Source organism: Tachysurus fulvidraco, chromosome 1 (assembly GCF_022655615.1).
Source record: "Tachysurus fulvidraco isolate hzauxx_2018 chromosome 1, HZAU_PFXX_2.0, whole genome shotgun sequence".
Lineage (NCBI taxonomy): Eukaryota > Metazoa > Chordata > Actinopteri > Siluriformes > Bagridae > Tachysurus > Tachysurus fulvidraco.
Genome location: NC_062518.1, coordinates 20,340,350 through 20,367,865, shown reverse-complemented (window position 1 = coordinate 20,367,865; position 27,516 = coordinate 20,340,350). Strand labels below are relative to the sequence as shown.

General features: G+C 40.7%; 4 protein-coding genes across 21 annotated transcripts; 1 reads left to right on the top strand and 3 right to left on the bottom strand.

Annotated features, from left to right (window-relative positions):
* Window positions 1-160: 160 nt before the first annotated feature.
* On the bottom strand, window positions 161-8,963 carry LOC113644080 (otolith matrix protein). 3 transcript variants are annotated; one of them, XM_027148615.2, is made up of 9 exons: window positions 8,827-8,963; window positions 6,641-6,777; window positions 6,221-6,323; window positions 5,076-5,261; window positions 3,978-4,152; window positions 3,743-3,810; window positions 2,112-2,296; window positions 1,406-1,577; window positions 161-950 (listed from the first exon to the last, which is right to left on the bottom strand). In XM_027148615.2, exons 1-9 carry the CDS (start codon window positions 8,897-8,899, stop codon window positions 940-942), a joined length of 1,110 nt encoding a protein of 369 aa, XP_027004416.2. In that variant the 5' UTR covers window positions 8,900-8,963; the 3' UTR covers window positions 161-939. The 3 variants fall into 3 exon arrangements, 1 of the variants encoding a protein (XP_027004416.2); XR_007143110.1 differs by lacking the exons at window positions 3,743-3,810; window positions 3,978-4,152; window positions 5,076-5,261; ... (1 more) ...; window positions 6,641-6,777; window positions 8,827-8,963 and adding an exon at window positions 2,632-2,747; XR_007143111.1 differs by lacking the exons at window positions 3,743-3,810; window positions 3,978-4,152; window positions 5,076-5,261; ... (1 more) ...; window positions 6,641-6,777; window positions 8,827-8,963 and adding an exon at window positions 2,562-2,691 and having other exon boundaries at window positions 2,112-2,315.
* Window positions 8,964-9,977: 1,014 nt separating this feature from the next.
* acvr1l (activin A receptor, type 1 like) lies at window positions 9,978-15,933 on the top strand. Of its 9 annotated transcripts, none has more exons than XM_027148614.2 (11): window positions 9,978-10,111; window positions 10,889-10,968; window positions 11,858-11,937; window positions 12,228-12,479; window positions 12,745-12,956; window positions 13,170-13,269; window positions 13,554-13,700; window positions 13,787-14,062; window positions 14,149-14,346; window positions 14,589-14,719; window positions 14,933-15,933. In XM_027148614.2, the coding sequence occupies exons 3-11, from the start codon at window positions 11,871-11,873 to the stop codon at window positions 15,065-15,067; spliced, it is 1,518 nt and encodes a 505-aa protein (XP_027004415.2). In that variant the 5' UTR covers window positions 9,978-10,111; window positions 10,889-10,968; window positions 11,858-11,870; the 3' UTR covers window positions 15,068-15,933. The 9 variants fall into 9 exon arrangements, with proteins under 9 accessions (XP_027004415.2, XP_047671541.1, XP_047671542.1 ...); XM_047815585.1 differs by having other exon boundaries at window positions 14,563-14,719; window positions 14,933-15,099; XM_047815579.1 differs by having other exon boundaries at window positions 10,058-10,072.
* A 627-nt stretch (window positions 15,934-16,560) lies between these two features.
* On the bottom strand, window positions 16,561-21,323 carry d2hgdh (D-2-hydroxyglutarate dehydrogenase). 8 transcript variants are annotated; one of them, XM_027148609.2, is made up of 11 exons: window positions 21,165-21,323; window positions 19,496-19,600; window positions 19,043-19,213; window positions 18,859-18,916; window positions 18,589-18,728; window positions 18,293-18,486; window positions 18,030-18,198; window positions 17,674-17,817; window positions 17,292-17,434; window positions 17,052-17,217; window positions 16,561-16,971 (listed from the first exon to the last, which is right to left on the bottom strand). In XM_027148609.2, exons 2-11 carry the CDS (start codon window positions 19,596-19,598, stop codon window positions 16,709-16,711), a joined length of 1,551 nt encoding a protein of 516 aa, XP_027004410.2. In that variant the 5' UTR covers window positions 19,599-19,600; window positions 21,165-21,323; the 3' UTR covers window positions 16,561-16,708. The 8 variants fall into 8 exon arrangements, with proteins under 8 accessions (XP_027004410.2, XP_027004411.2, XP_047671531.1 ...); XM_027148610.2 differs by having other exon boundaries at window positions 19,043-19,210; XM_047815575.1 differs by lacking the exon at window positions 21,165-21,323 and adding an exon at window positions 19,705-20,068 and having other exon boundaries at window positions 19,043-19,210.
* Window positions 21,324-22,100: 777 nt separating this feature from the next.
* Window positions 22,101-25,445, bottom strand: znf622 (zinc finger protein 622). Its single transcript, XM_027148721.2, has 7 exons — window positions 25,291-25,445; window positions 24,131-24,715; window positions 23,774-24,040; window positions 23,492-23,654; window positions 23,122-23,237; window positions 22,851-22,994; window positions 22,101-22,591 (listed from the first exon to the last, which is right to left on the bottom strand). The coding sequence occupies exons 2-7, from the start codon at window positions 24,708-24,710 to the stop codon at window positions 22,458-22,460; spliced, it is 1,404 nt and encodes a 467-aa protein (XP_027004522.2). The 5' UTR covers window positions 24,711-24,715; window positions 25,291-25,445; the 3' UTR covers window positions 22,101-22,457.
* Window positions 25,446-27,516: the final 2,071 nt, after the last annotated feature.

Genomic DNA, 27,516 nt, shown 5'->3' with positions numbered 1-27,516 from the left:
ACATTTGTGTTGTCACACCAAAGCATCTCATGAATAAGCTACGCTCGTCCATGCAGGAGATTTATTATTGCACCATTCCCACTGCATCGCTGCATAAAACTCGCATAAAAAAAAATGTATATTCTGATGCGTAAAAAAAAATAAACAGGGTTGTTTTCACTTTTTCATAGATTTTTTTTTATTGGTGATAAGTGGTTCATGTAAATCTTTTCTAGAAATTAAAGAAACAAAAGACTATTTACATGATGTTCAAGTCCTGAAGACCGCATCGTTTGAGCACCTGTGTCGAGATCCTTCCGAAATGGCATGAGTATGCGTGAACCGAGAGAACATTTTCCAGAGTGAAGTTGAATTTTGGGAAAGATTCTCTAGATAAACAAACTCTAAGCTCAGGTAGCTGTTGCAATCAGATCATCAAACACAGGTTCAAAAATCTGAGCTCTTTTCAGCTGTTGCTGTTATACAAACAACCTGGGCTAAGGGTGGCTTGCTAGACTAATGGCTCCAGAATCATCCGTTTTGTTTTTTTCCTGTGGATTAATATGTAATTAAATTCAACCCATGGCTACGACGGAGCCATGGAAAGTAAGGGCAATGACTCCACTAAGGGGACATTAACCCATGATACGCATCAGATTGCTCGGATTTAGCACAGTATAGGCTCAGTAGAATGAATCCCTTCACAGCATGAAGCAACCTCGTAGGCCTTCGTCCTCTGTAAGATCGCAGATTGGATAGCGTATGTAGCGGGATGTGGACGGCAAGTTACCAATGAAGGAATGGGGAGAGGAGGGGGGAAAAAATCATGAGGCTTGGGAATGAGAACTTGGCAAAGTGTTTGTAGAGGGATGGGAATTTCTGAAAGAGGGAGGAGGGAGAGGGTGGGAAAGAGGAAGAAAGAGAGAGAGAGAGAGAAAGAGAGAGAGAGTCCTAATCCCATCAGCACAAGCCTGTGGATAAGCGAAGAGAAAGTTCTTGTTAGGAATTGAAATCATATACAACTATAGAATTATAGTTACATCTCCAAACTTCATTATGTCAACGGTTAAAACTTTTTTAGTTGGTAAATAACATAAAGGTGTGTATAAACTAGATTATATACCTGTATTCAAACGAGAACATTAATTTTAGCCATTCAGCTAGAACTAATGCTAAATGTGCTAATGCTACACTGTCACATGACAACATGTGAGCCATGGTAGCAGATTTTTATACTCTAAACTTCTCATTAAAAAAGCATTAAAAAAGCATTAAAAAATTAACTTTTAGGTTTTTTGTTTTTTTTTCGCCTGGTGGACATGAAGCATTGTCATTTTGTCATCCCAAAATGAAACGAACCATATCCTAGAACCCTAGAGTGATGTGACAGACTTACTCAGTTATTTAAAGCGCTGACAGAGTTTACCTTCACACTCGAACGCCTGAAGCATGGTGGTGTAACTGTGTCCCAGCCAGGACTGGTAAGTCCCCATCACCCTCATCAGCTTCAGAGTCGAGTCGCTGAACATAACATCAGGCTGTCCATACTTCACCGAGCTGAAGAGTGAGAATCCCTGCGTGGCATTGGCAAACACATTCTGGAAGAAAAGCAACAGATCAGGGATTGACTAAAAATGCTGAGAATAGTAAATTAGCTAGTCGGGTTCAAAAATAACGTCAATATTTCTACATAAAAAGTTGGCGGTATTTACAAGTCAGGTAACACAGCAACTTTTCAGATCATGTAAAAGACCTAGCCTTCTGAGGTTGCCAGATTTTTTTGAATTAGAAGCGTTCAAGATGGAGTTAGTCATAGAAAATAGAAAATACAGGATAGAAAATACAGACAAAAAAATGAGAATGAATGAGTTCATCATAGTTCATCGGCGGGTTGTGCGTATATTTCTTCAATCAATGTCAAATTGATTCATTTGAATTATTTCAACCTTGTATGCATCTGTTATCACTTTTAGACAGGAAATTATTGTCTTTCATCGCCTTTTTGTGTAATGGATTATGTTTTTTTTGAGAAGTGTTTAATTCTACCCGTCTGATATTTGTTCCATGAAAGAACACCAGTACTTTTCCTCTCACTGACTAAGAGAGAGTGCCAGCTGGCACAAAGCGCTGACCTGAACACGTTCCAGGAACTTGTAAACGCGGCATTTATCCTCCAAGCGCACCACCACAGCGTTGGCGGGCACCACGGCCAGGTGGCATCGCGCATGTTCCGAGGGAGGTGCTTCACCTCCATCTGGGCACAGTAGCTTCAGGTCTTCCATCTCTATGTCCAGAGCCCATGACTCCTGGTTCTTACCTTACACATGGAGATAAACCTTGGATCATCAAATGTAGCCTGTTAAGCAACCTGGGTGTGACCGCAACACACTATTCTGGCACTGTAGACTCCTTCTTTAAGAGTTACATAAACTTGAATAAGCTTCACCATATCAAATCTTGTAGGATTTTGATCAATTAAAGATGAACATATTAACAATTTAAAGAACAGTCAAACCTGAAACACCTTCTGACCAATCGGATTAAAGAATTTAACAGTGCTGTGGTTTATAATCTTGGATTACCTTCTATTCCAAGTAGAGGTTCATTCTACAGCCCGAAAGATGTTGATTAAGATTTGCATGACAAATGTACCTTGTAAAAGCCGAGATCACAGATCTGCTCCAAAGCATGAGTCAGATCAGAATTCACAGCATGGTTGACGCTTGAAATAGCCAGGCATGGTTTAGCGAGGCTCATTAGCCAGACACCTGGACTTTTTTTTTTTTACCTCAGAGCTACAATGTTATAAAACACTGCCCCCTGCTGGTTCTCAACAGATTAAAGAGACATATTTGGCATTTTTCTAAGATAAGATAAGACCTATTTTTTGTATAGTCCTGTCTTGCAGTAAGGACGTATCCCTTACTTTAACCATCCTCCTAATCCATAAATATCGGTCAACAAAACAAAAAGACTTGGGAAGAAAATAGTCTTGAATATATTTCATCACAAATTCACCTTTGTATTGTTAGGTATGGGTTAATAACAGCTTACAGGTCAAGGTTAAGGTGTTGGACTACAGTTAAGAAGTTTGTGAGTTTGAATCTTAAGTCCACCAAGTTGCAACTACTAGGCTCATGAGCGAGGCCCTTAACCCTCAGTTGTATAAAATGAGGTTACATGTAAGTTGCTCTGTATAAAGGCATCAAAATGCCAAATGCCATCAATGGAAAAGAGTTCCCTACAGACAAGGGTGATTCCATGATTGGGATACCATTTTGTGCCAATATTAGTGCCACAAGATTCAGTCATCCATGTTACCTAAACACATTCACCCCTTTACTTAAAATCATGGATAGAAGAAAAGCAAGTTCTTTCAAATTGCAATAGGAACAACTTTCAATCCATCCATCTATCTATTCATTTTCTATAGTGCTTATCCTGCAAAGGGTTGAAGGGTTCCTGGGGTCTACCATGGCGACCCAGGGGACTAGGCAAGGGACATCGTGGACAAGGCACCAACCCATCACAGGGCACAATTACAGGCAATATAGAAAAGCCAATCAGCCTAAAAGGCATGTCTTCGGACTGGGTAAGGAAACCAGAGTACATGGAGAAAACCCCAGAAACACAGGGAAATCCTGCACGCTCCACGTACACAGTAATTAGGCAAGTGTTCTAACCACCAAGCCACCTACCCACTAAGAATATAGGTTAGTTTTTAAAATTTGAATCAAAGGAATGGTTAAGCAAATTAGCATACCATTGAGGTTGTCAAAGACAGTAGTGTGTTTCACAAAAGCCACATCTCCAAGGTTCTCTGCTACACACCTGCAAGTTACAGAACATGAAGCAAAGCAAAGTTGATTCATTCAGAACATGCCACTTATAAACGCTTTTAAACGTGTAAAATGGTTTGAACAATACATCTCACCTCATCATTAATCTGAATAAGACTTGGACATAAGCTGGTCTTTGCCATTCAACAGAAACTGTACCTGAGAGCTCCTGCCTCCCCGTAGTGCCGTTCCCGCGGGTTGTTGGCGCAAATGTGCCGGTCGTTCTCATCACCTATGCAGGCCTCACAAAGGTTTCTGGGATTGTTGCCTTTGGGATCATGCTCCGGGTCTTTTGCCCCTGGGACACAGCTATAGCCAAAGAAATCTCCCACCGCTATGGGAGAAGGATTGCTAAAGTCACTTAACACACACTCCCACACTTACACACACAAACACACTCACACACAGTTGTAACCCTATCTTTGTAGTGTATTCGATTTGGTGCGTTAATAAGGCTCAGTAATGCTACACCTACACCTAATCCTAATCTTAACCTCATTTACCAAACAGGAATCTTTTGTTTTCTTTCAGTTTTTTTTCCATACTATTTTTTTAATGTAGAAGCTGGAAAAGTTCTACAGTAGTGGTATTCGAATTTCTACCCCGTCATATATGAAAAACTTCCTTTTATTACCTGCTGAAAAGTTTTGAACTAATATATTGAGTGACTTGGGGGGTTTTTTTGGGACTACAACGGAAAGAAACAGTTGCTCACTTTGAAGCTCGTAGCAAATCGATGTTGTTTATTTAAGTATATTACTTGCTATATTTTCATGGAAGAATACAAAAAAGTGGTTAAATTGTTTCTGTCGTTAAACCGATTTTTTTTTTTATTTTGACTTGCAATATGACTTTGACTTATTTTAACTTGCATCCATAACATTACACGTATTTTACTAGTTTTTGTAGCAATAAAAATAGGTTTCTAGATTCCAATTCTCAATTAGAAATTTGTTGATACTGTATGTTGAAATAAAATGATACTCTTTTATAATAGTATGTAGCGCTGATTCAAGAGTAATCTATTGATGTTTACTCTTGCTTAAAGAGTACACATTTATACCAAAGTTTGGTTGATATTAATTATGCAAATTTATGCATATGTGTTATTTTATACATACATGTTTTATACACGAATATAATTTTTTGAAAGAAAACCAGAAATCAACACCTTAATTTATTGTGATATGTGTAGTTTTTTTTTGTTTGTTTGTTTTTTAATTGATATGCAGTGTTTAATGTTCTGCTGCTACTTACCATGTGGGAAATTGCACTGCTCGTCCACGCTGATCTGCGACGTGTTGACCAGGAAGCCAATGGGCACCGTCCAGCCTACGGTGGTGCGGATTCCCGGGTGGCAGGAACTTCGCTCGTGCATCTCCAGCAGGGACAGGTCGCCCGAGGACTTGCGCGCCAGTGCCACCACATAGTAATTAATGCCATCTGAAAGACAGTGAGGAGAACAAGCAGCTATCAGACAGACATGTTTTGGTGATAAACTGTGTTTCCAATTAAAATGGCATTATATCTAATTAGATTAGGGTCCAAATTTAACCCATGAATTTAATAAGGGATGAAAAAAACAAGTTTAATAGTATAAAACATTTCTATGCATTAACATTCATAATCACTTGTGTGATATTTGAATGCAATGTAAAGAAATTAAATAAACAATGTTCAGATACATTTACTCTAAAAGATAGATTTTTATTATTATCATGATATTAATAGATATATTGAATAATAAAATGTCCTAATCAACACAAGCCTTGTGGATAAGTGGAGAAGGAGAAAGTTCTTGTTAGGAGAGAAAAGCATGTAGCTCTATTTTAAAAATTTAGCTATAAAATTATCTTTTGTGACAAACAATTAAATTATTTGTAAAGGAATTTTCAGTAGAAAAGAAAAGAAATCAAACTCTAAGTTAGTTTAAACAAACAAACTAAAAAGAAAGAAAGAAAGAAATCCAGAAATCAAACAAATCATACAAGCAAACAAACACATTAATAAATAAATCAATTAATTAATTGAATAAGCAAATAAATAAATAAATTGGTAGCCTAGTGGTTAAGGTGTTGGGCTACCAATCAGAAGGTTGTAAGTTCAATTCCCATGTCCAGCAAGCTGCCACTGCTGGGCCCCTGAGCAAGGCCCTTAACCCTCAATTGCTCAGTTGTATAAAAATGAGACAAAAATATAATGGATAAGTTTGTCTGCTAAATGCTGTAAATGTAAGCAAAAGAAATATTCAGAGTCTCTAGACTTAGTTTTAGTTATTAATACCTGAGCGCTATTATTATGTTTTTAATTCGTGGTTGTAAACAATACTCTCAAACCCCCCCATAAAAGGTTTGTACACCTTCTCTGTACTGTATGTTGGAAAAATATAAAATAGTGCTAACCGATTCCGTTGTGCGATTCTCCTACCGCGACATCTAACCCGTAACAGATACCAGCAGTGTAGATCTCGTCAGGATACATGGAGGCAGCGTCGGCCGTGCCATTCTGTTTAAAAAGGGAAAAAAAAAAGAGAAACCAGTAGAATTTGTTTTCCATCATGTTGCTTCATGTTAGCAAAAAAGCTAGCAAAAGAAAAAATAACAAGAAAAAATTCTTATGATTTTAATAAAGATCACTTTCATTCAACCTGTTTACTCGTTTTTGTAGACCTTCCACAATATTGAAAGCAACAATAAACGGACAAAAAAAACATTATGTTCTTAATTCAGCAATGAACAAAGGGAATGAAATACTGTGTAGTAAAAGCAAAAGAAGAAAATCAAAGACAATAAGATAACTGCTGTAACGGCAACATTTCCCACCTTAATCCTTTGCATGCAGTCCGTCGCACTCTGACCTCTCACACACTGCAGTTTCCCACGGACGTTCCGTAACGTGACGTTGCCGGCCAGATCCAGACACTTCTGCTCCTCTATCTCAGAAACCGCACACCAAGTGACTGCACAAATGGAAGCCGGGCTTTATCTTTATATTAGCATGAAAAGAAAACCTACTCCCAAGCCTTAAGAGGAAGAAAAATTTAAAAACTTTCCAAATTCAAATACAAATATGGCTTAATTTTTTATTATGTAATTTTATGTATTATGTAAAATATATTCTGGTGCATACCTATTATAATTTAATTTAATGCACATAGTAAATTCTATGAAAGTTGAAGGTTTTTGTGAAAGATATATGTTTCGATTAGCTCTCAGCTCATTATGTTCTAGTCAATTCATTTTACTGAATGTAATTACAAAATAATAACCTCAAGACCTAAAAACATCGCATTTCCGTTTGTTCATCGGTTTAGCTTAGTAACTAATATTCTTTGATTACTTTTCATATTTCATATGCTTTTTTAATTATCAAAGCACTTTGTATACCTGATAGAAACCCGGTCAGAATTACTGTAAAGTGATTCATTTCTATATAGGGTTTTAATAGAGGTGGTAAATGTAAATTATGCAAAAACTGCTAGTACAGCAAGAATTTACTATAAAAAAATAGGTAATTTAATATTTATAATAAGTAAGAGATTATGTAAAGGTAGTAAAGGTACAACATGTAAAAAAAATAATAATGTTGTGGAAATATTCAACATTTACATAGCACACAATAATAACACTAATCACTGAATTTAAAAGGTATTTATTATCGTACTTAGCAAATAAAACTTTCCACATACTATGCAAGTTGAAAATTGATGTAAGTAATAAAAGAAAGAAAAAGAAATAAAGAAACTTTGTACTTTCCATTTTGTAAAATATTTACAGTAATTGTATACTTTTCCATATTGAATTTTAAAGCACTTGAGAATTAAGTCATAATTAATTAATAAGAACTACTAAACTGAACCTTTTAGGGACATTGTAGGTACATTATGTATGCTATTTAAAGCTGGAATTGTCATTGTAGTGTTATATAATTACTTAACATTCATTCGAAGGAAAATAATGATTTGTTGTTGTTTTTTTTAAATTTCAGCTTAACATAAGGTAAAATATATTAGTAATTTTTAAGTTTTTTAAAACACATATTAAATATACATTATATGAAAATTGCCAGTCTTGCAAGAATAGGAGATGCAGTGCAGTTAATACTGATTTAATGGGTAATAATTTTGGACATGATCGTAAGCTGAATATCGAAGTAATATTATGAGTAATATGAAAAACTTTAGATATACTTTAACATAAAAGTTAAAAAAATACACTAATCTATAGGTTCTGTGGAGTATGTAAGTAAAGTTCAAATGTGTGATTATAACATGATATAATTATTCAGTACTAACTGCTAACTTTACAGTTTACTTTATAGTTATTAACGACAGTGACTTTACCTTACAATACTATGGTATCTTAGGTACCTTATAAGATATAGTACTTCCTGTGTAAATCGGTTCTGCTACATATTCTAGATTTGCATTCTTTGTTTGATTTTGATCATTTGTATAAGTTAAAGTTTATTTTTATGTAAGTGAGTATAGCCAAGCTGTAAAAAGGTATGGAGCCACATTGCAGTAATAACTGAGAATTTAATAGGTAGTAATGTAGTACTTATTAAATAATCCTTTTTCTGTTCATTTAGTTTTAAATTAGTTTCTACGGTAATAATGCTTCAAAGTCATTTAAATGTAGTAAGTGTAACCAAACCTCTTCCACAAGAGAGTACTGTGAATACTGCAGCCCCAGATTCATGTTGTCATGCTGGCAGGTGTGGACCCCAATCTACCACCAGGTTCAATGTGTTTATTTGAGATAATGTATATAGCCTTCCTGTCTATAATTGTATCTAACCTCACTATTCACTTACATTCATTTATCCAAAAAGATTTATTGCCTTACCTTTACATACCCTTAATTCCAAATGACATCAGTTATGTACTTACCGATGCAGTACTACGTTATTTTAGCTACCAGTACACACATTGTGGTGCCATGTCTTTACCATTTAATAAGAAAAAGTGACATGCACACTTATTTGCATTGATTTAATGAATACTCACTGCTTTGGATGGTGGCCCCACTGACAATTGCAACCAGGAGAAAAGCTAAAAGCAAGCCTGCTGTTTGCTCCATCTTGCCTTTGAGAAGAAGAGTCTCTCAAATGCTTGCAGAAGTATGCGGAAAGTAACATATCATTTGTGTGTGTGTGTGTGTGTGTGTGTGTGTGTGTGTGTGTGTGTGTGTGTGTGTGTGTGTGTGTGTGTGTGTGTGTGTGTGTGTGAGAGAGAGAGAGAGAAAGAGAGAGAGAGAGTGAGTGAAACAGCTCTGAAGGCTCACATTGCCACTCTCTCCCAGCACCCAGAAAGCCGGACAAGAGGCGAGCTGTTCCATTAGCTAACATTGGGTGGTCATTTTCCACTTAGTGGTCTAGTGTTTCTCTTTCGATCCTCTGAGAGCTGATGGCATGCAGCATTTTTGCACACTTCACCTCCCCTGGTCAGGTCATATCAGGGGTTATAATTAAGCTACACACAATGGCTTTTTGTGGATGGTCACTAAAGCCTTCTGGGGATTAAAAGTTTGGCTCTAGAGCGAGCCAGGTTTGATTGAGATTACTGATAGAGAGGAGAGGCACAGCAGAATCTTTTGTCCCAGCAATAAGGATGCTTGAAGAGGCATGTAGGCCACTTGATACCAGATCTACTTCCTAGTTCCCTTGTTGCCTACCCTATAATCAATGGGTTGTTAAAAGGGACACGAGTCATATGGGATTGCTTTTTGGGGTGCTGACCACTGAGAAACGGGGCAGGTAATATCACATATATCTAAGTACTCTGGAAATCCTGACAGCCTTTTTTTGTGTGTGTGTGTGCAGTTTTTTTGCTATACTTTATCCTGGTCACCTAGTTATTTATTTTTATTACATAGCTAGTTGCATTATATACTGACTTTTTTTTGCACCAATGACAATTACTTTTCAGCAGAACATTCAGTTGGAATTTATTAAGATTAAAACGGACCAAAATTCATTTTCCGAGCAAAAGTAAGACAGAACAATCGCTCATTACATCTAAAAAAACAACTCCCTAGAAAGTGACACTGCATGAGAGTCGACTCTTAATGATAACCCAAAATATTCGGCTCAAAGAACCGAATCTTACCAAAAACAACCCATACCTTATAAATGAGTCGACTAAAAGAGTCGACTCATTTACGTTTGAAGCTAAAGGCAGCACAGCGCTAATGGGGAACTTGTCGTTTACGCGAGTGACCAGTAGGGGGAGCATGCACGCTGCTTCACACCGGGTGGGTGTCGCTCCATCTGCTGTTTTTGACAACAGCCAAGTAAGAGCTCACAGACAACAAAATCTGCTATTTAACTACGAATGTATTTATTTTGCCTGTTAATTAGACGTGAAGCTCGTACGTTTTCATCCTAGTTAGACCGCTTGCGAAATGTGCCGCTAGGGCTATATAGGGCGCAACGTTGGCTCTGTCCCAAATGCCTGTTTACGTGTTGTATAAGCGCATTACCTAGGAGGTGAGAGAACGACGTATACGCAAGGGTGTAGTGCACTACATAGTGCGCATGTAGTGATTCGGGATGTAACCGTTTGCGTTAGTTAACGATGCTAGCAATGGATTGTTTTGGATTGTGTTGTTGTTAATGTGAATGCTCACAACTACCCGTTAAAATCATAGTATGATTTATTTTATTTGTTTATTTCTAAATAACAACTTTAACTTCTTATTGGAATCCAAAACCGTAACTATTAGAATAGACGCGGTTTGTTTTTAGCCTGCTAAGCTAACATAAATGTATACATGAGCTAAAGGGTCCAAAACACAAATAAATAAATAAATAAAATGCTACGGGTTAGTTAGCATGTTATGTTTATTAACAAAAATATACATCGTTCTGAAGGATCATCTGTTTGGTGAAATGTTTCTCTTTATATTATAGAAAAATAGATCAGCATTCGTTAGCATGAACAATTAGCTAGTTTAGTCGTAGCTAAAGTAAACACAAAAAAGCTAAATGACATGTCTGATGTGATGTGAACAAAATAAAGACAAACAGATCCATATTCTCTCTCTCTTTCTCTCTCTCCTGGTTTTAAGGAAGATGTCTGCTCTGGAGAGATGACTTACTGTGCAAAGGTTTAAAGACCGTGTTTAGAATCACGTCAGGGTTTGTACAAGTAAGTATTTTTGAAATGATTAGTTCACATTATTATAACCATTAGTTATTAGTTAGGTCCGTGTCTGTAATCTGGTCTCAAGTCTGATTTTCTTTCTGTTAAAGGTCCAGAGAACGTTTTACATTTACAACTAGAACAAATACTATGTAGAAATCACCAAAAGTGATCCTCGAAGCCAAAAAAAATAAAGCAGACTTCCGGTCTGTAATGTTTGTTTGGATTTGGATCGATGTCCTGTCAGTCATTTTATAGACACGCCCCTTAAAAAACATCCCTTCACTTTGTCATTGTTCATGATGAGAAGATTCATGTGTGGGGAAACTTGATTTGCTGTCAGTTTTGTACAGAGGTGAAAAGGCAGGTTCAATGAGCAAAAAAACGCAAAACATTTCAATCTTAATTTGAACTATTTAGCTTAGAGAACTTCATTCATTCATTCATTCATTTATTTATTTATTAGTTTGTTTTGCTATTCTCACACCTATTTTGCAACCGGTGTAAAAATTTAAAGCTCTAAGACAAAAACTTAAAATAGGCTGAAGATCGCAGTCGGTGCGGTTAAAGGAGAATCGTTTTATTGACTGCTCTGTTTCAGTCCCTTCAGTAGGTTCCTGGTTGCCATGGCGATGTTAACCCAACGTCAGAGTGTGTCGGCACCTCTGCTTTTGTACGAATAACTCTACGAGGGGTCCTGCTTTTATTGCGAAACGATCAACCCCCAGCATAATACCGTTTATAGAAAAAAGTGTTAATTGAAAAAAAGAAAGATGTGTGTATGTAGTGGTTATGTTGCAAATGACTGCAGTTTCACAGGTGTCAAAAAAAAACCCCCACACAATACATTTCATGGCTCCTCTCCTCAACCTCTCACTGCGTCTCTATTTTGCAGTGCAGTGAACCAGATGGGTCATCGCTGCACCCGAGTCCTGTTCCTTGCGCTGCTCCAGGCGTTGCAGACATTAGCTGAAGGTACAAACATTTCCACTCAGCATAAAGACGGCGTGCTTTTTCAGACAGAACATATAGAAGGTCCTTGAGTGCATTTTGTTTGTCCTTTGACGGTTATGGAGATGTTTTGACCTTTTTATTAAGAGCTCCCTGAAAGGCAGACACACATTCATCTGTTGGGGACAATATAATGATTTGTAAACGAGTTAGCCGATTAATCCATTTCTGAAATTATATTCTAGTGGGTAGTTGGAACACACATTTGTAAGCAGTAAACAGAAACTTGTGTGTATGTGTGTGTGTCCGTCCAGATGGCTCCATCCAGTGTGTGTGCATGGGCAGAGACTGCATGGCCCAGCAGTGTAAAGGCGATCAGTGCTACTCTTCTGTGACCGTCAGAGACGGCGTGCGCTCGTTGCACCGCGGCTGCCTGATTGGCCCCGACAGCAGGAGCTTGACCTGCTTGGCTTCTCCCTCAGCCAGTCACGTGATAGAATGCTGCGCTCGACCCATGTGCAACGCCAACACCTCGGTGGACTCCCTGATTCAGCTGCTGCTCAGGAGTAAGGAGGATGTATATCATGTACTTACAACACTGTGATAGGAAGCAGTGGTGTATAATGAACTATATCAAAATATTTGTGAAGAAAATGTAGGTGGGGAGAATTAACATGGCAGAACGTTTATACGTTGTTCTTTAATAATAATAGTAATAATACAAAAACACACACAAGGAGGAGGAGCATCCAGCATGTACAAGGTGTCATGGCCCGGTAAATAGGATAAAAAAAAAAGTTAAAAAGTGTCTTCTATCTCTTCACATTGCAGATCCAGAGGGAGAGCCCATGCATTACACTGTAGAGACTCTGGTACTGTTGGTCCTGGTCCCTTTAGCCATATTGGTGCTGCTCGCCGTGCTGGCCGTGTCCGTATGCCGGCGTCTGCACCCACGCCGCCTGGAGCGACTGCACGAGTTCGACACGGAGCAGGGCGCCATCGACGGCCTCATCACCACCAACGTGGGCGACAGCACCCTGGCGGTATGAACTCCCAACTTCACTGTAATAACACTTAACTGCATATTTAATCCTGTACAACAGTCATTGTTAAGCAGTAACCTCTGGGCAGCTGCAGCCAGATTTACCACATTAGTGGTTCTGTGTTTCATGATTCCAGGCTTATACACTTCTAAAGCTCATGGAGAAGGTATTAACGCATTTGCATTCATTATGGTTTGTTCTTTTATTGCACAGGAACTGCTGGATCATTCCTGCACGTCGGGCAGCGGCTCGGGTCTGCCATTCCTGGTACAGAGGACAGTCGCGCGCCAGATCAGTCTGGTGGAGTGTGTCGGTAAGACCAGCGAGAGAAAACAGCTCGTTTTGCAGGAATTCGCACGAGCTATTCAACGTTCAGTTAAAATCCTAGCACTTTAACAGACTGGGTGTAGATGCAGCCATGCATGTAAAGTTCCCTTTAATAACTTAATAACTAAATTAAAAAACATAGCGATTCACCAGAGCTGTGAGAGGCTTCATAACCGTTTCATTATAACTTTAACGATAACTCCGGTACGTTCTGTAACGTGTACTGTTTCGCCAGAGTCAACGGTTTATACAGATATGTTGGTCCACCAGGGAAAGGACGATACGGAGAGGTGTGGCGAGGCCAGTGGCAGGGAGAGAATGTGGCCGTGAAAATTTTCTCCTCCCGGGACGAGAAGTCGTGGTTCCGTGAAACAGAAATCTACAACACTGTTCTGTTACGGCACGAAAATATATTGGGTGAGCCAGACTTTTTTTTTTTTTTAAGTTAAAATGGATGAATGAATGAAGGCTTGAAGGTGTCGACTGTGACCGTGTCTGCTCAGGGTTCATGGCGTCGGACATGACGTCCCGCAACTCGAGCACGCAGCTGTGGTTGATCACACACTACCACGAGCACGGCTCGCTGTACGATTACCTGCAGCGCACCGCCGTGTCCGCGCCTGACGCCCTGAACATGGCCACCTCGGTGGCCAGCGGGCTGGTGCACCTGCACGCAGAGATCCTGGGCACAGAGGGCAAGCCGGCCATCGCCCACCGCGACCTCAAGAGCAAAAACATCCTGGTGAAGAAGGACATGCGCTGCTGCATCGCAGACCTTGGTATTATTATTAAGATGCAAGATTAAGTTTGACAATAGTTATATATTTTTATCCGAACTTTCAGTTGTTTGTCTTTTCGCGGTCAGGTTTGGCGGTCACTCACACACAAGCAGACAATCAGCTGGATGTCGGGAACAACCCCAAAGTGGGCACCAAGCGCTACATGGCCCCCGAGGTGCTGGACGAGACGATTCAGATGGACTGCTTTGACGCTTATAAGAGAGTGGACATCTGGGCGTTTGGCTTGGTGCTGTGGGAGATAGCCCGACGCACCTACAGTAACGGTCAGCAACATCGAAATATACTTTTATAATATTAACATAAGTCCAGTCGAATTCGGCTTTAAAGCGCTTTAAAGGTTGGACGTTGTCTCAGAGCAGCTTTACAGAAACATAGAATAAAAACGATTGTACATAGCAGCATAAGGTAAAAGCACTGTATGTAGGTGAAATGTTCGAACTCTTCTGCTCGGGTGAATAACACTGTACAGTAGTCATCAGACATGCTTGTTGCTGATTGGCTGCAGGGATCGTGGAGGACTACAAGCCTCCGTTCTATGACCTGGTACCCAACGACCCCAGCTTCGAGGACATGCGCAAAGTGGTGTGTGTGGAGCAGCAAAGACCTTTCATCCCCAATCGCTGGTTTTCTGATCCGGTACATACTAGTTTCACTGAACACACACACACACACAAGTATCTCCAGATACCCCTTTGTTTGCGATAGTCCTTGCTGCACACCCAAAAGTCCAGGAGGTTTAGATCCAGCTCCTCTAATTAAACGGACCACTAAAGCACACAGCACATTAAAGTCACTTATCCAACCTGTTACTTTTCTTTGACCCCTGACTTGTGTCCATTTCCCCCCCAGACCCTCTCAGCCCTGGTGAAGCTGATGAAGGAGTGCTGGTACCAAAACCCTTCGGCCCGGCTGACGGCGCTGCGCATTAAAAAGACTCTGGATAAAATCCTTGGCTCGTTAGAGAAGGGAAAACCGGACTACTGAGCTGAGACTTTGGAACATTGTGTTGTTCTTGTTGGGTTTTTTTTCTTTTTCTGATTTGGGATCAGCATCCTCAAGCATCAGAACCCTTGAATCTCGCATCCAGGTTCCCCCGAAAGACGAGTCAAGATTAAACGTGAGTCGTCGTCCAGGACCGTACGTTAGCTGAGTTCACTCTCGTCTCGGCTGCACAATTACCAGGGAGCTGGTCCTAGATGTGAGATGGGGGGGGACATAACGCTGGAAATTCTGCATACTTGAGCATTTTATTATTATTATTATTATTATTATTATTATTATTATTATTCGAAAGAAGTGGAGCTGTGATTTAAAGCCACTTCTCCACGCTGTCAGTCGTGGCATTCGAGGGCAGGCACATGCCCTCTTGGTGACACCGCCATAACGTTTCTTCCGCGTGCCTGCATGATAAAAGCCATTGGAACGCTTGCGCATCTAGCAGCAGCCTCTCTCTCTCTCTCTCTCTCTATCCCTCTATACCTTGCCTTTGCGCTCTCTTACTCTCAACTGACAATCGCACACTGCTCAGTGGTCTCTGCACTATTAGGCAGCCTCCCCCAATACGCCTCTCTCAAAGCTGTGACCTTTTTATGTCAACCTTTTAATGATGTTTTTTTAAGCATTAACACATCCTCTCTGCATCTTCTCTCCGCTTTACTCTACCTATCACCTGAGAGTCCCAGGTTCAGTGTGAATTTGAGAATAGTATTCAGACTGTGCTTAAAAACGCCTGATGCCTGTACTCATAACCGCGCCTCTCACGTGTGCAGTGCCTGGTTTGTTTGTTTGTTTGTTTGTTTTTAAAGGAATAACGCCTCATAAAGCTCTAGAGTAAAAGCACTAACGTTTTATACCGTGAACTCTCGATCTCGACTACAGCACCATACATATCCCGAGCCTGTCTGTTCACTTAAATCCTTGATACGGCAAAGTGATTTCTTTTTTTCTTTTTTTTCCCCCCATCAGAGCTTTACGTGGCAGTATCGAGTTTACCGAAATGGACAGTTCTCAGATTAGCACTATAACCGACAGAAAGCAGAAAGACGTCGATCGTATCGTCGCGTGAATCTGGACTATCGCTTACACGTTGTAAACCGTGACCGTATCCTGACGTAACGTCACAGGTTTAAAGATAGGAATACTAAGAGTAGGAAGTGAAGACACCGTCACAATAAACAGAAAACAAGCCATCAATTAAAATAAATAAATAAAAAACACTTATCTATACTTAAATTGTTGCAAATGAATATTTATACATACTACATACACTAAGTACAACTACACTACAACACCGTTATTTTCCTTCCACAATGTTACTAACCGATATTTTTCATTAGATCTCATTTGTGACTTTGTTTATCCCAAAAAATGCAAATGTTTCCTTCTTTTTTTCTCTCTCTCTTTTTTTACCAAAAGGATGTGTGAATACATCATGCATATTTCACCTGCAAAAAGAAAAAAAAAGATATCCTCCACAATAACCAAAATAATTCTCTTTATTGACTAAACGGAAACAGACACAATCCGGCTTATTTACATACATTACAATAAAATCTCATGCTGGGTTTAAAACCAAGCACGTGGTTATTTGTAGTGTTCATATCCACGACGTCCTGCATCTACGCTTCAGTGAATGTTATCAGGAAGTGTCTTATATGGGTTGAGGATCCCTTTGGGATCCAGCATGGTCTTAAAGTCCGCCATGAGGCGTACGGCTTCCTGAGACTTACTGTAGTAGATGTAGTTTCTCTTCTTCAGCCCGAGGCCGTGTTCGGCGCTGATGCTTCCCTGCCACTTGCGCGTCCACTCGTACACATAAGGCTCGATCGCCGCCAGAAGTGCTGCGTCTCCGGCGGGAGACGTGATGTTCAAATGAAGATTGCCGTCACCTGAAGCGATTAGAGATCAGAGGTTTTGACGTCGGTTTCAGGCAGCCGGTAAATTAGCGGTTGGAATTGCGTGATCGTACCTACGTGTCCGTAGCCCACTACGTTCTTTGCTTTGCTTCCCAAATGCGCTCTCATGTCAGTCACCAGGTCGTAAATCTTCTCTAGCGGAAGCGAGATGTCATATTTGTACGTGTATCCGTCGTGCCTTAGAGCCTCGGTGATCCTCTCTCTAACAGACCAAAGTGCCTGCGGGGACACAGACGCTTAGATACTTTTGGAATTTGTGGAATTTTCGACTACTAATCCTGCGAGTCAGCTACCTTAATTTTAATCTCCTCTGTTGCTACGGTACCGTCCTGGACCAGCGAAGACGCCATGACCTTTTCTAGGAAGTTGTGCAGTTTCTCCTCGTCGTGTGCCGTGTTGGATCCTGCCGTCTCGATCACGATGTAAAAAGGGCTCTCTAAAGGGGGAAAGAAGAAGGAGTAAGAACAGAGAGTTTTAGTTAAACTGTGTGTCTTAAACTACATCCACTTTATAATGTGATCCAGTTAAGGCCACAACTATAAGTATGAATCTCGTTCTGCCTCACTAGGCTCCGCCCCCATCGTCAGAATACTTTTTAGCAGTGTCATTGAAAGTATAGTACGGCCTATCGATCAGGATTAGGGTGTGTACAATATATCGGTGTTACTCGTGTACCGGCGATGGGGTTGACGAGCCCGAGATGCTTCTCCACCAAGCTCATGCAGGGGGCGTCTAGGAACTCGAAAGCAGAGAGGATCTCCCCCAACATCCCTCTGCAAATCTGAAACGTCTCCAGAAGCTTCTGGAAGCTGGAGCAGCCTGCAGGAACCGAAAACATGCACATTCATATACAGTGACTGAACAAAACGGTAGGTGGAGCGTGATGATGTCTGATAGGTTCACATAGGTGTGGAAGGGTGAAAAGAAAAAAAAAAGGGTGGATGCTTTCAGACTTTTAAACAGACGTCATTGTAGATAATGTCGTGGCAGCAAAATAATGTTTGTCGCTTTACGACCGTCATTTGGAGTACCTAAGAAGGCCACGTTTACTGATTTAGGTTTCCGCGGACAGAGGATGGACACGGCGGTGATGACACCAAGCGTTCCCTCCGAACCAATGAAGAGCTGCTTCACGTCGTAGCCCGTGTTGTCCTTACGGAGTTTCGCCAGACAGTCCAAAACCCTGCCGTCTGCCAGCACCTGGATACAGAGTTTCATTACATGTTGAGTACACATTAGACACACCTTTTTTATTACGATGGTGCAAGTGTGCAATCCAGTCTCACATACGCACCACTTCCAGGCCCAGAACCGTCCCTCTGAGGGAGCCATAGCGCAGTAGGCGGAGCCCTCCCGCATTGGTGGACACATTGCCACCGATGTGGCAGCTTCCCTTTGCTCCAAGATCTAGAGGCATAACGAAGTCCTGCTGTTCCACATACTGAGACAGGCTCTCCAACACGCATCCTGCCTGGCACGTCACAATCCCTGTTAAAAGATCTCTACATTCCATTAAAAAGTACAACACCGACAGCTGCATAAGGTTTCGATCACAGTTCTGCTGTGGATTCGAGAACAAAACGGTCGTGCCTGAGATGCCGTCGAAGGCGAGGACTCGGTTCATGAGCGCAGTGGACAGGATGATCTCATCAAACACGGGAACACTGCCCCCCACAAGCCCCGTGTTTCCACCCTGAGGACTCACGGCCAGGTTCTTCTCATTGCAGTACCTGGAATTGGTCGAGTCATCAACAAGTAATTGGTTTTTAAGTGTCCATGATACAATAATGAGTAATTTCACAAATCGGTGATTAGTTATGGGATGTGCCGTATCAGATGGTTAACTTCACGTGCTATAACCTGAGAATCTGAGAGACCTCCTCAGTCGTCTTCGGTCGTAACAGAACTCCGCTACTACCTGCGCAGGGAAAAAATGGGGAGCATTTCTAAGATATTAACAAAAAAATGTCATGAATCTGCCTGGAATCTTTCCCTCCTTGAAGTCATGGTTACCATGCACCCACTCGAAGTGCTTTCCATTCACCTTTCGTCGACTTGAGCCAGTCGACGTTGCAGGACTCCAACACATCCGGGTCTGTGACGATTCTCCCTGGGAGAAGGTGGCTAAAGAAGTTGATGTCTTCAGGCATGACTCTGGAGAAAGGTCGGCGTGTCGGGGCTGCATCGTGTGCGTAACGCAGTCGCGTCCGGTCTGCTGTACGATTAAAATACTAAGAATTTAATTATTGTTTATTATAGCATGAAATGAAGGATAAATAAAGCTATTCTGCCACATTATTACACATAAGCTAATACGGAAAATAATTTAATCATTTCTTTATATTTCCCTACTCCTTGGAATGAATTGGATGCATTTAGATCCATGTATGAGGATAATGCTGTTAGATGCACTTTGTGTCATATCTGTGAGGCACAGACACAAAGCTTTGCTATATTTAGTCCAATACTGTGGTGTTTGTGAACACTAATGACTGACCGGTGACGGTTTTGTGGACAGTCACATTACAGGCGTGTGGGTTTAGCCACCGGGAAGCGAAGTACAGCTTCTGGAGCTGATGAAATCTCTGAAACACCACCATAACTATCGGGGTAAAGGAGGAAGAAAAAGCAAATGAGATGTTGTTAACTGTAAATGCAGTTACAGGTTTAGTTCACAGACAATTGAAATGATTTTCTTGAAAATACCAATCGCCTCTTCCAATATGGCGGTCACAGGGACGCATCTCTGGTTTAAAATGTAATCTCACCCGCTCCAATATGCCGACTATCGCGTCACTTATTTATTTATTTATTGTTTGTTTGTTTTTGTTGACACTCCACAAGTGTTTTAACGCCAGTACGTTTTCCGATAAAGTCACAGTAATTTATAGCGCACCATAATTTGCGGAATTGTGCGGTAAATTTAGGACGGTTTGATAAAATAGCACAAGCCGTAAGAATAGCAGCACGGCAGCTTTAAGCTTGACCTTTCCAATATGGCGGACATAGCGCCGTAATGTCCCATAGACGTGCTCCCTTAAATATGGTGGAATTAACAACGTCTCCAGCAACAGCTTTTAATACGAGCGTATATCTATATATATATATATATATATATATCTATATATATATATATATATATATATAATGTGTGTGTGTGTATGTATGTATATATATCGCACTCTCTATTGTGAAAAATATATGTATGTATACCTAAATAATTGTGTAAGTAGAAAAAAAAACGCAAAAACTGCATTTTGAAACAGTTGAGTTCCCCCTCCCCTTCCTCACAGTGGTTTGACCCACTGCCTGCTTTCCCGGTACATCTCACCTACTCTGCACACACACGAGACAGGGGTGTGGCTGCGGCTCAGTTAATGTTCAACTCCATTAAGTAGGGGATTTTATTTACTTTAAATAAAGCGATTCTCTTTAATATAGTTAATGCAGACTAGTTCATAAAATACTGATTACCGATGTAACTTTCCATGAATCTGCTATATTAGCGATTAATATATTACCTATCTAGTTAACTTTAGCTTGTTTACAACCGCTTAGTAAACAAGCATAGTGCACGGAAACTAACACGCCAAAGCCGTTTTGTTGTTTTTATACATAGAGCAGTTAGTGTAAATTAATTATTTAATAATTGATTGTGTTACAAAACATTACTTATTTTATATATATTTTGTACAATAAGTCATGTTTATATTTTATTGTATGTTGATGGCTTAACAACACAAACGATGAAATAAATAGTTTTGAAGATAAAATCTGCTTTGTCATTGAACCTGAGGAAAAACTTTGAACATAACCATAATGACGCATAATGTCTCCATGCTACAGTAATAATAATGATAAAAGTAGTTTTTGACTGTGGGGACATGTCTTTATAAGTACAATTAGACTGTATTATTTGTGTCCCCCCTTCAAAAATTGCTCATGAGAAATTTTTATATTTATTGACACCCCCCCCCTGCCCCCACTGCTACATGAAATTTACACCCATGAATACGAGTCTTCCATTCTACCTTTATATAGAGAGCAGCTATTATTGTAGCACTATAAGTCCACTTATACATGACCCAATTTAAAGCAGTCTTGCTTTTTTTTTTTTAGCTATGATTTAATAAACAAAAAGTGTTGTGGGATTTAAAGTCACTTACTACAGGATTTAGCTGGAATTATCCATTCATTCAGACACGCTATAAAACAGGTGATAATTTTTATAACTGTGAAGAAAGAAAAAAAAAAAACGTCTGAATGTCAACACGACTTCTTGTGTTTGTTTGCTTTTTCTTCGTTGCCGAGTCTCGGCTACTGAAAATGAGCAGCAGCGCCGCCTGCCGTATTGGAGTAAAAGCTAGGATTGAAAATAAATGGCAACCTTCATAAAAAAAAATCGAGCAGAAATAAAATGACACAAACATCACGATTTTGTCAGATTTGCTACTTGAACAACTCAAATCTATCAATCACAATTCACTGTGTGGTTTTCTGTACCTCCTAAATTGTGGACTCCAGGAAGTTTTTCATTATTTTATGCTACTGAAACATTTCAAAAAAGAGGCTTTACTGAATATTCATTCATTCATTCATTCATTTTCTACCGCTTATCCGGACTTCTCAGGTCATCGAGGCAGGATACACCCTGGACGGAGTGCCAACCCATCACAGGGCACACACACACACTCTCATTCACTCACACACTACGGACAATTTTCCAGAGATGCCAATCAACCTACCATGCATGTCTTTGGACTGGGGGAGGAAACCGGAGTACCCGGAGGAAACCCCCGAGGCACGGGGAGAACATGCAAACTCCACACACACAAGGCGGAGGCGGGAATCGAACCCCCAACACTGGAGGTGTGAGGCGAACGTGCTAACCACTAAGCCACCATGTCCCCCATTTACTGAATATTAACCGTGGAAAAGTTTAAATATTTAAAAAAAAATAAATACATTTCGTTAGTTAAATGAAAACACAACTCTAATCTTAAAAATTCAGACACAGTACGCATAACTCGGTTTGTGTACGCGAGGTGCCGATACTTCTGAAAGGGTCGTATAACATTTTCACAGACGTTTTTGAAATCATAGACAGAAAAAAATAGTTTATTTTATAATCTGCTGTACAGAGAGGATTTACAGTTCTCTCCACAGATAGTAACGTTAATGTGTTCTATAGTACAATAAGGAGCTAGCCGAATTCTAAAAGAAAGAAAAAAAATCAAATTTACACGTTCTCGGATCTGGCTAGTCGTAACTGGTGAGTTCAGCACGAATAAACTGGTGTTTCCCATCCATCCATGTATCACATCATCAATGTCCTTAATGGTAATCATTTGTTAAGGAAAATCAACAAGGTCCTTAAACAGAACCACATGCCAGATCACCAAGAGCATGGTGTCTCCTCTTCAGGTCCTAAATTCATAACAGAATGGTTTCAACCAGGTTTAGAACATGACCTGGGCCCTGAAGTGAGTCTGCTTGGTCACGTTGCTGTTCATTCCCATCCTCAAAATCCACTTAGACTTCATCCTCTGTACGTACCGCATGTCCTTCTGCTGCTGGACGGCTGAGCCTTTACCTGAAACACACACAAAACACTTACTACAGACATATGAGCCACATCAGCAAATAACAACAACAACCACAAGTAATGAACAGAACAATTGGGACTAAAAGAAAAGAAAATAAAAAAAACAGTTTTCCATATTATGCAAACTGAAGTGGGTGGAACTTAGAAATGATCCTAAGTGTGCGAGTTTACTTCAACTCTGTGGAAAAGAAAATGTGCTTGGACCACTAATAATAATAATAATAATAATAATAAGGAAGTTCCTCACCAGATTCTCCAGCCCAGCCCAGAGCACGGTACTGCTTCAGCACTCGGCCCACAGCGCGCTGGTTGTGTACAGGTACCAGCTCCCTCTCTGCCCCGAAACGCTGCTTATAGTAACGCATCAGTGAGCGGTGACCGATCTTCGCCCCTGCAGTGGCACAAAAAAAAAAAACAAGTGTCAGACACCAGTGTGATAAACTGCCCTCGGTCTATATCAGTACATCTAGTAGCTTCTCTACCTCTGTGCGTTTCTCACAGAATGATGTCATACGTACCGGACGGCAGCGTGAGCTCGAGAGTATCGTCGTCAAACTCCACCGTTTTGTCTTCGGGAAGCACGCCGTCCTTCATTTCTGCATCGGGACCGTCACGGGCGTCTGGGTAGCTACTTCTAATCTCACACACACACACACACACACACACACCATGTACAACATGTCTCTCTTAGTAAAGATAAAAAAAAACTTATCATATTACAGTTCCAAAGACCTGACAAACGCAATCAAAACACCCTCAACTTTTTACTCTTTTTATTATCAGTCTTAAGCCTATGCGGTATGATTTCAACCGTTTCTATAAGAACCGAATTTACTAGCAAAGCTGCCAACCGATCAGAACAGAGAATGAAGCAACACCGAGTCGTACCTGAAGTCGTAGAAATCGGCAAACTCGAGTGCTGCGTCTCCGTCGGTGTGGAGTTTGCAGTGGCTTTTGTCGGTCATGTGCGCCTGCACCGCCTCGGTCGAGTAGAACGACTTCCCTTTTTCATTACACCACAAACACACTTTGCCAAAACCCACCTTTTCTCCTGTAGGGGAGTGAAGTAAAGAATAAAAGCTGAGTGTAACAAAGCACTGACGATGAAGACACCTTCCACACGAGGTGCTGTTACAGAACATTAATCAATAGCTGACCGCTCAGACTCACCCAGGTATGCGAGGAGTCCTCTCAGATCAACCAGGTACTCGATGTCGGGGATGAAGAAGCTGTGCTCTTTGGTCATGTGGGCCACATTTTTGCTCAAAGAATGTGAGTGGTGCAAACAGAACAGACAGTCGGTTACGGGGATGGATCCTGGAGACGGAGCAAGCGTGGCTACGCTGTCCTCTTCCATCTGCTGCTCTTCATCAGCTTCCATCTCCTCCTCCACTTCGTCATCCTCCTCCTCCTCTCCGTCATCAACATCTTCCCACTCTTTTTGAGAAGTCATTAATAAGTATTTTTTAATCATAATTATTCACTCCCTCCACATCTGAGGAAAAAAAAAAGAAAAACAAAACTCACCTTCATCCACAGCATCCTCCTCCTCTTCATCCTCCTCCTCCTCCTGAGCGATCTTCTTGGCTTGCCGCTCAAACCACTCTAGCCTTGGTGCTTTGTCCGGTCTCTTCCTACTCTGCCTGTCTGTGGGGGTGGCTCCTGAGTGGGCTTGCCTCGGTTTCTGCCTCAGCCCCTCCCTCATGACTTTCTGAATCGCCTCGTTCTGAGCGTCCTTGTCCAGCTCAGCTCCTTTCTCCAGGTTCTTCTCGTTCATGCGCTGCACTGCTTCCTGGGCAGCGGCCACGGCTTTCTTCTCAGCTTGCTGGTGCTTATGCGACTGCAGGTGGTTGTTGTAGGCATTGTCAGTGGAGAACTTCTTGTTGCAGGTGATGCAGGTTGCGAGGCTGTGCGCATCTGCCAGCTGCTGTTCGGCGGCCGCACGTTGAGCCAGGACACGCTCCTGGAAGTTCTCTGCGGTGACCGGTGGCATGTTGGCTACCTTACGCTTCAGGTTGTAGCGGTGCCAGTCAGACTTGTAGTGCGCACGTTGCACATCAGCGTCAGAGAACTGAACGCGGCAGCTGATACAGGTGTACGAAGACATCACGGCTGTCCAGAGACACAAAAACACCAGCTTTATTAGTTTATCCATTCGAGATTATCCACTGACCCAAGGATTATAGTTACACTCAGCTGGAGTCTTTTTCTCTGCGCACTTTCCGAAGCATTTTTACTGATATGGTCCAGATGAATTTCTCAAATTTGTTCCTGTTCACATTTGTACAGGTCTAATCAGGGTCTGTAGTACTCTTAGTACCTCTGGGAAGGCTTTATGCTCAAGTTACACCACACAGCCTGGGTTTATTTGTTTAAATTAGTTTATAGTACACTACACATCACAGAAGCCCTTATTTATGGTTTTGTGTAGAACATCCTCATCCTCCCTGGTTTTGTGTAGAACATCCTCATCCTAATAATCCCATCCTGTTATTTGTGTACCTAATAATCTGTTCAAACGTTAGAATATTAAATCTGCCATTTCACGATTCCTTTCCCCATAACCCTGTTTTGGCACCTAACAGATTAGTAAACAACACTAATGAACACGTGAACACAACACAAACGGTGTATAGAAATAAAAGACGTGTTTATTTCATAGAGTTAGGATTAAAATAGCGTCTCACCTGGATGACAGCGATCCACTGTTTTGTTTTGTTTCGTGTTTCTTTTTAAAACGCCTTTTACCTCGAGTTAAAACCAACGTTTATACATGACAAGAGAAACGCGACATGCAACCTTTGAACCGGAAATAAAAATCCTTAACGAAGTGTCATTTGAGTATTTGTCGCCATCTTGTGGTAAAGACGAGTCCGTCAAGCTAAACATATCAACTGTGATATTCATTCATTCATTCATTCATTCATTCATTCATTCATTCATTTTCTACCGCTTTATCCGAACTTCCTCGGGTCACGGGGGGCCTGTGCCTATCTCAGGCGTCATCGGGCATCGAGGCAGGATACACCCTGGACGGAGTGCCAACCCATCGCAGGGCACACACACACACTCTCACACACTCACACACTACAGACAATTTTCCAGAGATGCCAATCAACCTACCATGCATGTCTTTGGACCGGGGGAGGAAACCGGAGTACCCGGAGGAAACCCCCGAGGCACGGGGAGAACATGCAAACTCCACACACACACAAGGCGGAGGCGGGAATCGAACCCCCAACCCTGGAGGTCTGAGGCGAACGTGCTAACCACTAAGACACCGCGTCCCCCTTAAAATAACATATGATGTGTAAATAAAATGTAAAATAGATAAATAAACCTGAATTAGGTCTAAAAAAAAACAAGTGATAACAGGAATTAAGTGGATTTATGTGGGATTTAAGTAACGTATTAGTTATGGATATATATATATATATATATATATATATATATATATATATATATATATATATATATATATATATAGTGTCTCCTTGTTGTAGTCCTGAATGAATACAAGCAGTTCTATCTATCTATCTATCTATCTATCTATCTATCGATATCGATAGATAGATAGATAGATAGATAGATAGATAGATAGATAGATAGATAGATAGATAGATAGATAGATAGATAGATAGAGATATAACTGCTTGTATTCATTCAGGACTACAACAAGGAGACACTATGTACAACAAGGAGACACAAATTCACACACAAGGTCAATTTCATATATATTATATAATCCACCTACCTGTGTGTTTTTGGACTGTTGGATGAAACCAAGTGGAGAACCAGAAGAAAACCAATCAAGAACATGCAGAACACGAGGAAACGCCACACAAGTCTAAGCTAAGGTGAGCCACCATGCAAACAGTCAAGTTTACAGAAAATTATTCCTGATAGTTCTCACACATCAAGAGTAATATCGCAGCTGTATATTTCAGACCAAAAATTTATCATTTCGAGTATTTTAAGATTAAAACCCAACCACGGTTCTAGTTCACAATTTACCTGGATTTGCATGATTACACTAAAAGACATAACATGGTCAACCTTCTATACTCATGTCCTATGTTCTGCTGTGGTGAGTGAGTTCTGCTGTGATTTATATTTTATTCCCAAGTCAGTAAATTAGAATCTAATTTGAGTCCAAAACCACATACCTGTACACTACTCTATGCATTGTGTAGGTGGAGTAGAAATAGTACGAATAGCTGACACAACACTCTGGTGGAAAAGACGCCTTACCAAGGGTTTTTAAATTAAGCTAGCTTAAGCTAGCAGTGTAATGTTACGTATGTTTGAAAGTCATTTACCACAGATTGGGGAATCAGCATTTTTTTTCATTCATTCATTTTCTACCACTTATCGGAACTTCTCGGGTCACGGGGAGCCTGTGCCTATCTCAGGCATCATCGGGCATCGAGGCAGGATACACCCTGGACGGAGTGCCAACCCATCGCAGGGCACACACACTCTCATTCACTCACACACTACGGACAATTTTCCAGGGATGCCAAACAACCTACCATGCATGTCTTTGGACCGGGGGAGGAAACCGGAGTACCCAGAGGAAACCCCCGAGGCACGGGGAGAACATGCAAACTCCACACACACAAGGTGGAGGTGGGAATCGAACCCCCAACCCTGGAGGTGTGAGGCGAACGTGCTAACCACTAACCCACCATGTCCCCCAGCATTTTTTTTATCTTTGTAAAAAAAAATTTTTTACATTTCTGTTCAATTTTATGAATTTGACTTAGACTAACGTTAGAGACACAGTGAGATTAAGATTTACTTCAACTCAGTGATCTCTATAATAGCATGTACTCTATAAATCAGTAAACTAATATTTTCTTTGGCTCGTAATGAATTCGTTTTTTGAATTTTTTTAAAATTGGCTTTTGATA